The sequence below is a fragment of the Herpailurus yagouaroundi genome, unplaced genomic scaffold, assembly GCF_014898765.1.
Source record: "Herpailurus yagouaroundi ecotype Mexico unplaced genomic scaffold, PumYag 182, whole genome shotgun sequence".
In the NCBI taxonomy this organism is placed as follows: Eukaryota; Metazoa; Chordata; class Mammalia; order Carnivora; family Felidae; genus Herpailurus; species Herpailurus yagouaroundi.
Window position 1 is genome coordinate 32,979,224 of NW_024412413.1, and position 8,352 is coordinate 32,987,575.

General features: G+C 34.3%; 1 protein-coding gene across 1 annotated transcript; it reads right to left on the reverse strand.

The window, feature by feature from the left end:
• Positions 1 to 64: 64 nt before the first annotated feature.
• LOC121040664 (phosphoglycerate mutase 1-like) lies at positions 65 to 1,404 on the reverse strand. The gene has a single exon (XM_040491283.1). The coding sequence runs from the start codon at positions 1,374 to 1,376 to the stop codon at positions 612 to 614; it is 765 nt and encodes a 254-aa protein (XP_040347217.1). The 5' UTR covers positions 1,377 to 1,404; the 3' UTR covers positions 65 to 611.
• Between the last annotated feature and the right edge of the window lie 6,948 nt (positions 1,405 to 8,352).

Genomic DNA, 8,352 nt, shown 5'->3' on the forward strand with positions numbered 1-8,352 from the left:
TGTGTGTGTGTGTGTGTGTGTGTGTGTGTGTGTATATATATATATATATATATGTATATATATATATATATATATATATATACTTTTTTTTTCTTTTTGTAAAAGTAGATGCAACACAAAACATTTAAATTGATCCCAGTCTTCTGGAGCCAACTCTTCTGGGGTCAGAGGGGAAATGATTCTTTCACTGGAATGACTGGAGCCCCCCCAGTCACCTGACTACAGAATAGTACAGGACTGGCTCCTGGGAACACAAATAGGCTCTCTTACTTCTCATTGGTCACATCTTAGCATGGTTCCTTCCTATCCCCAACTCAATAAACAGTAGCAAAAACACCAGAGTTACTAACTCTCTACTTTTGGGTAAAAGTCTTCCCTCAGCTTGGGACTGAAGACTCATGCCCCAGAAGTGTCATTCTGACTAGACTATATGAAGAGAGTGGGTGCAAGAGACAAATAGCTAAACAAAATTAGGAGCCACTGGTCCCCATCTGCAGCTAAAACTTAAGATGCCTACAGATGTGGTCAGTGTGACATGTGCAGGGAAGAAATGTGGAGGAACGGGATGGGTAGGGAGGGTGTCCTTAGAAAAATAGTCTGCCTGCTCGCCTTCACTTTTTGGCCTTGCCCTGGGCAGCCACAGCTTCCATGGCTTTACGCACGGTCTCTTCATCCCCCAGGAACTGCATGGGCTTGATGGGCTTCAAGTTCTTGTCCAATTCATAGACCATGGGAATACCTGTTGGCAGGTTCAGCTCCATGATAGCCTCTTCAGAAAGACCCTCCAGATGCTTGACAATGCCCCGAAGGCTGTTGCTGTGGGCTGCAATCAGGACCCGTTTCCCCTCCTTGATCTGGGGAACTATTTCTTCATTCCAAAAGGGCAGAGCTCTGGCAATTGTGTCCTTCAGACTCTCACAGGAGGGTAGCTGATCTTCAGTGAGGTCTGCATACCTGCGATCCTTACTGATGTTGCTGTAGAAGGGATGGTCGGGTTCCATCGGAGGTGGCGGGACATCATAGGAGCGCCTCCAGATCTTTACTTGGGCCTCACCATGCTTGGCAGCAGTTTCTGCTTTATTAAGGCCAGTCAGACCCCCATAGTGCCACTCATTGAGGCGCCAAGTCCTCACTACAGGCAGCCACATTTGGTCAATGGCATCCAGCACTGTCCAGAGAGTCCGAATTGCTCTCTTCTGCACGGAGGTGAAGCAGATGTCAAACTCATAGCCAGCATCTCGCAGCGCCTGCCCACCGCGCTTCGCCTCCTCGTGCCCGGCAGGGCTCAAGTCGGCGTCGTACCAGCCGCTGAAGCGGTTCTCCAGGTTCCAAGCGCTCTCGCCGTGCCTGATCAGCACCAGCTTATAGGCGGCCATGGTGGCGGCTCGGGGTGCGACGCAGAGTGGGCTCAGGCATCTTTGTGATAACCTACTTTTTTTTTGTTTGTTTTTATGGTCATAGTATGAATATATCAATCAAGATAATCGAGAAAATGAAACCCAGAAAATGGTCACAAGTTAGGAACTGTTCATGGAATCCCTTACTCTATCAAATAATCATTTCAGTATCTATTTATATTTTATTAGCACCTGATAGGTTTTTTCTGAGATATTTTTCTTACAGATGATTGGAAAACTTTTTTTTTTTTTTGGTTTGTATATAAACCTTAGAATCCCAGATGTAGACAGATAATTTCCAAAGAAATCTTTTTTTTTTTTTTTAAATATGTATGCTTTTCACATTCTGATTCAAGTGAAATGCAGTGCAATCTTACCCAGAAAATATGCAAAAGAGTTAAAGTTTTTGGCAACCAAATATTAGAGTACAAAAAATGTTATGTAACAACCATTTTTTTTAAGTTTATTTATTTTGAGTGGGAGAGCAGGGGAAGGGCAGAGAGGGAGACACAGAATCCTAAGCAGACTCTGTATTGACAGCAGAGGGGCTCAAACTCACAAACCCTGAGATGATGACCTGAGCCAAGATTGAGTCAGATGCTCAACAGACTGAGCCACCCAGGTGCCTTCCAACTGTTTATTTTTAATTTTCACCTGGCTTCCCTAGCTGAGAAACCATTTCAGAAATCATTAAGTCTTTCTCTTTTAAGTTCTAGCTTTCATTTGATTTATAGGGATGGTACTTCTATTTCAGTGTTAGGTCACTGCACAAATATTTATTATCCAGGTAAATATCTCATAAATAATTTTGTATAATTAACCCTAATGGTAGCTTTAGATGTATGTTTTAGCATGTCTTTTGGTTTCCAGATTTTATAAAAGCAGTAAATAAAATAATGGCAACAAGTTTTGTCATACTTTTGAATACTGTGGTGATTATTTAACAAACTATGATGCAAGACCCAACTACTGTGAGCCAAGAACATAATATGTCACCAGGGAGAATTATGGCAAATTAATTACATAGTAGATTATAACTTTACAATAAAGAATAATTATTGCTTTATTTCTCTGGTCCATGACTCAATATTAGCTCATAAAGTGGGGCTCTATTGAGTGTAAAATAATGTTTTTGTTTCTTTAATAATAAAAATCCATTTAGAATAATATCTCATGTAAATTAAATAAGATATAGGAAAATGCTTAACACAGTAATGTCCACATTCATATTCTGTAACTACAACTGTTTAGTGATACTTTATTAGAACACTTCAGCTTTTCATTGAAATATGTTTTTTCCCAGATTTTTATCCATAGTAAAAGAAAATTATATTTTCAATATAAAAAGATAATCTGGTCATTGAAGAAATACCAAACTAATTTAGTACAGAAGAAAAGTATTTTATAATTCATGAATATTTAACACCATTTTGAAATGTAGAAGAGGAAATTCTCCAGTCTCCTCTTTCAGAGCTAATTTTGCTTTCCTGAAAGTTTTAGTGAATAGAGCACTTGTGGTTTATCGGTTACATTATCCTTGTTCTTGCCAAACATATCCAGTATTTTCAGCAGCATTACTGCCTTGGAAATCTCAGAAAAATGTAAGTCACACCTTATGCATATGGTTTTGATTTTCTTGCTACTTTTGTTTGGTGTTTGTGACAAAAGAAAAACCATGTTTTCTCCAAACATATTTTGTGTTTCTCCTGGGCAAACAGGAACATTATATTTCCCAGTCTCTACCCTTTCTTTTCATGGAGTTAGGCAGTATGTGACCAATGTCACTTAACAGAATGTGGGGAAAAGGGATGTGTAACACAATGAAATTTGGATTGTGATCTTTTTGTTTTCTGTCACCCACTCTCTGCTAATACCTTGTGGGCAAATGTTAAGGAGGTCACCTTCACAACATAAAGAGACAAGGTATGATTTCTTAATGGCAACCATATTGGATTTTGAGACATATTGAAAGTTGAGTAACCAACTCTCAATGTTAATTCACTGAGATTTTTTTTCTGATATAAAAGTTTGCATTATGTACACAAATCCTATAAACCTCATTAATTTATATAACATTTTATATTCAATATAATAGGATGTAATGCATTCAGTGTGTTTAGGAGACGTACTTTAAATTGAACTTTAAAATTATGTGTTGTAAGGAAAGTTTAGTTAAGTGTAAAAACACCTAGTTTTTGGTTAGTACATTTTTATTTACTACTATAACACAAAATACATGTTATGCTATAATTATAGTATTACATGTATCTGTTATATAGTGAAGCTATGCAAACACTGTACTATGACCAAAAATTCTCCGTATGTGTAACTCAAAGATAAACACAGATTAAATTTGCTGGTCTGCTTATATTTTAACTAAAGGAGAGGTCCTTTTAAGGATTATAAAATAGTTAAATATAAAACTAGATCTTATTCCTATAATTTTAATAAATGGATTAAATCCTAACATACAACCTTGGAAACATTTTTGGTTCATTTTCAAAGCTTAACGTCCTCAATAATGAAGAATTAGAGTTATTTTGTATACTTGAATGCTATCTTTAGCTTACCAATTTATTTACATAGATAAGTGTTACTAACAAATCAAATGTATTTATGTTTGAGATACCATTGATAGGTCCTCAATTTAATAAATTTAATGTAAGGCTTAGGGAATTATATAATATGGGCATTTCATATGAGAAATAATAAATTTACCATATATTGTAGAAATAAATCAGAGATAGGTAAGTTTTAATGGCAGTAAAAGGGCTAGCTATTTCAGTAGGGATTTTCTTACCAGTAAATGTGAATTTTAGTCTCAATAGTTCTGCATAGGTAATAAATGTAATCATCAATGTAATAAAATATATTTTCAATAAAATAAATGTAAAAATCAATGTAATAAAATATATTTTCTATTTTATAATGTTTTGTTTATAGAGAAAATACCAATACAGTTAGTTGTATGTCTGTTTAGGCCATAACGCTGTGAATGTTCATTATGCAGTGTAAGCTGCTCAGCCATATATCGTAGGTCCAATATATATATGATACTGCTCAATATATTATCAATTATAAATACATACATAAAATCTTGTTAGTAAAGGCTTACCAAAATTAACAAATGGGTATATTTCTACAGCCAATTTTGTGCTGAGCAGGCCAAATCATATTTCTGTCTTAATTAGATAGAAGAAGGGACAGGATGTGCTCTGATTAAAAACAACATTCTCTATGGAATAAAAAAAGGATCTTGCACCAGGCAATTAGGCATATTTCCATCACTGGAATGGCTCTAAAAATTGATCTGGGGTACTGGTAAATGAAAATTCTTCCACATAACATCAGCTAAAAAAACCCTTTAGTTACAAATAATACAGACACTTAAAGCTATGTCATGTCCATATTTATTTTCCAAAAAGTTACGTAGTTTTTTTCACAAGGCAGAGACACTGTGTAAAAAAGCTTTTTCTTTCACACTTTACCATGAGTATGAAGTCTAATTATAATATTGTCTCTTTTTCTATTTGAATGTGTCAGTTTTCATATTATGACTTTCACACCTGTACTAGCTAAGATTAAACAGCCATGTCATCTGAGACCACCCGGCAACTAAACTGTGAAAATTAATTTCAATTTCACCTAAGCTCAACTTCATGCTGTTTTCCCATTATTCCCATACCAGGATATATGTGACTTTTGCCTACCAAATGGCTTACTTATTATTATAGACAATGCTCTAAAGACTTGTAGTGATGAACTCTATCTCATAATTCTGTATAACTTTAATAAACACATTTTATGTTTGATGGAAGCATATTATGAAAGCATTATTCTTGTTTCTCATTGACAAATATTTAACTGAAAACCTCCTAATGATAAATATTAAACTCTAAAAACTGTTTAGGCTAGCTGGTAATATGTGTGATATTATTATAAAATAAACATATAAATGCCTTATGTAAGTAGTGTTTTGAGAAAGAGTTTAAAAATAAATGAAGTAAACACTGAAAACACCAAAAGAAAAAGTAGAAAAGTCTAAAATCACAGTTGGAGATGTAATATTCTTTATTAAGTCATAGAACAAAACAAGACAATAACATTACAAGGAAACTACATCCTGATAGTGTGTGTAAGTATGTGTATGAATATCTATGAAGATTTTATAAAAGTATTAGCATTTAGAATCTACCAATGTACAAAAATGGTATTACATCATGATTAAATAGAGTTTATCCCTGGAATTCAAGACTACTTTACCTTTGATAACAATCAATGCAATCTGTCATATTGATAAAATCCAAAAAAAGTCATAATTTCACTAAAAACAGATAAATTATCTGACAGAATTCATCAATATTCATAAGAATTCTCAGATAAGAAAGGAACTCCCTCAACTTGAGAAAATGTAGCCTAAAGAATGAAGCTAACATTATACTCAGTGATAAATATGAAATTCTGTCCCCTGATGATCAGGAGCAAGTCAAGGATGAATGTCTTCACACCATTTCTAATAAATTTGCACCATGGTCATAGACAATACAATAGACCAGGGAGAGGGAGAGGTGGAAAAAGAAAGGGATGGAGGAGACAGGGACATCAAAGAAGATGGGAGACTGAGGGAGAGAGAATGGGAAAAGAGAGAGAGAGAGAGGGAAAAAAAAGGAGACAGAGCATCCAGTTTGTAACAAAGCAGTAAATTTATTTACAGGGGATATGATCAAGTATATAGGAAATTCTAAGGAATATACAAAATTGTTGCTAGATTTAATAAACTCTAATATGAGTTTACCAAGTCATAAAATGTTAGTTCAGCATATCAAAAGCAATTTTTATGTATATAAACAATGAAAAATTGAATTTAAAAATATCATGTAGATTTTAATGACATGATATATTTAGGAATATATATATACACATATATTTAGGTATATATATGTATATATACACATACATATATACACACATTTATATATGTGTGTGTGTGTGTGTATATATATATATGTATATATATATATATATACATATATATATATATATATTCCTAAATGTGTATATGTGTGTGTGTGTGTGTGTGTGTGTGTGTGTGTGTGTGTGTATGTATATATAGTTCTGGAAACTGGAAACTACAAAATACTGTTGAAAGAAAGTATACACATACACATTTAATTTTATATATTTTAAATTATATGTATACTTGTATCATTTATTTAAAATCTTACAACTTAATAGCACAACTAAGTTATAAATAGACAAATGCTTTGAATAGATACTTGATAAAATAGAGACATTATTAGCTAATGCTTATGAAAAAACTCAATAGTTTTAGTCATAGGTAAATGCAGATTAAAATTATAATGACATAAAACTATAAACCTATTAGAATAGCGAAAATTAAAAAGATGGGCAATATCAAGGGTTGATAAGGTTATGAAGTAACTACAACCTTTGAAACCATTTGGAAGTTTCTTTTAATATTAAATATACACTTAATATTAAATATACAACCTAGTAATTCTGCTAGATATTTATTCAGCAGAGATGAAAATGTATATCCATAAAAAATGAACACATAGTAGACGACTCCATTAATGTAAGTTTTAGAACTGGGAAAACTAATCTATAGTAATTGAAATGAAATCACTGGTTTATTGGCCAAGGGGTTGATGAGTAGCAAGGCAGGGTAGAAGGGAGTGGGATGACTAGTCTTAAAATGGACAAGAGAGAATAAATTATTTGAGTTGATGGAATTCTTTATAGGTTGATTTTGGTGATGCTTGCTTGGATATGTAAATTTGTCACAACTAAATGTATATGCAAATGTGTTCATTTGACTCAGCGAATATATTATATATGTATGAAATACCAAAGTGAGACCAGACTTCAAAGATGATTTTCAATGAAACCAGTTTCACAACTTTTAAAAAGTAAAATTTACACACACCAGAAAGGAATAAAGAATATCGAGTAAGAGATGATTTTATTGGGAAGTGTAGGAGAAGAAAACTTTCTCTTTCTTTCATTCTAGGTTCTTTGACATGTCTGATAACTAAACTGACATAACAGATTAATAGGAGAAAAACAAGTTTTGTACATACAGGAGCCCTATAAAAATATGAAGCTTTTTAGCAGTCAAGTAATGGAGACTTAAATACCATCCTGACCTAAGGGACCTAGGTCTCAAAAGGCAGGAAGAAAATTCATAGGAAGATGAGAAGAGCAAATGTTTGGCAAACAAATGGTTGTCATGCCCTGCAGATAAGTCTGTCTGATATAAAGAGTTATCCCTGGTAATAGTTGTCTTCCTGGGACAATCCCCCTTTCTAAGTTATTTTAGGCAATTAAAGGGAGGGTAAAAGCACTTTTTGAGTCTGTTGGGCCTTGATTATCTTCAGCTTGAAATAATGCACATACCAAAGTGGCACATTCTGGGGTGGCATAGTCTGTTCCCCTTGAAATTACTTAAAGGAAATTATTCCTATATTGTAAGCCCCTCTCCTACCACCACATGCACACACTAAGGAGAAAATAGGTGGTGTGAGTGTTTGTAAATGTGGAGGGAAGGAGACCATTTGAAGAGCTTAGTTAGATGTTGTTATGGGTTGAATTGAGTCTCCAAAAAGTTATGTTGAAATCCTAACCACAGGTACTTATGGGTGTGACTTTGTTTGAAATAGGGTCTTTTGCAGATGTAGTCACATTAAGATGGGGTCATCAAGGTGGGTTCTAATTCACTTCTCTTCACTATATGAAGAGAAGAGGGACATATGACCACAGGATGGAAGACTGTCATGTGATAACACAGGCGGAGATTGATGTGCTGAAGCTGTAAGTCTGGGGATGCCAAGGATTGCTGGCAAACTACCAGAAGGTAGGAAAAGGCAAGGATAGATTGTCCCTAAATGTTTCAGAGGGAACATGACCCGTCCAACACCACAGTTTCAGAATTCTA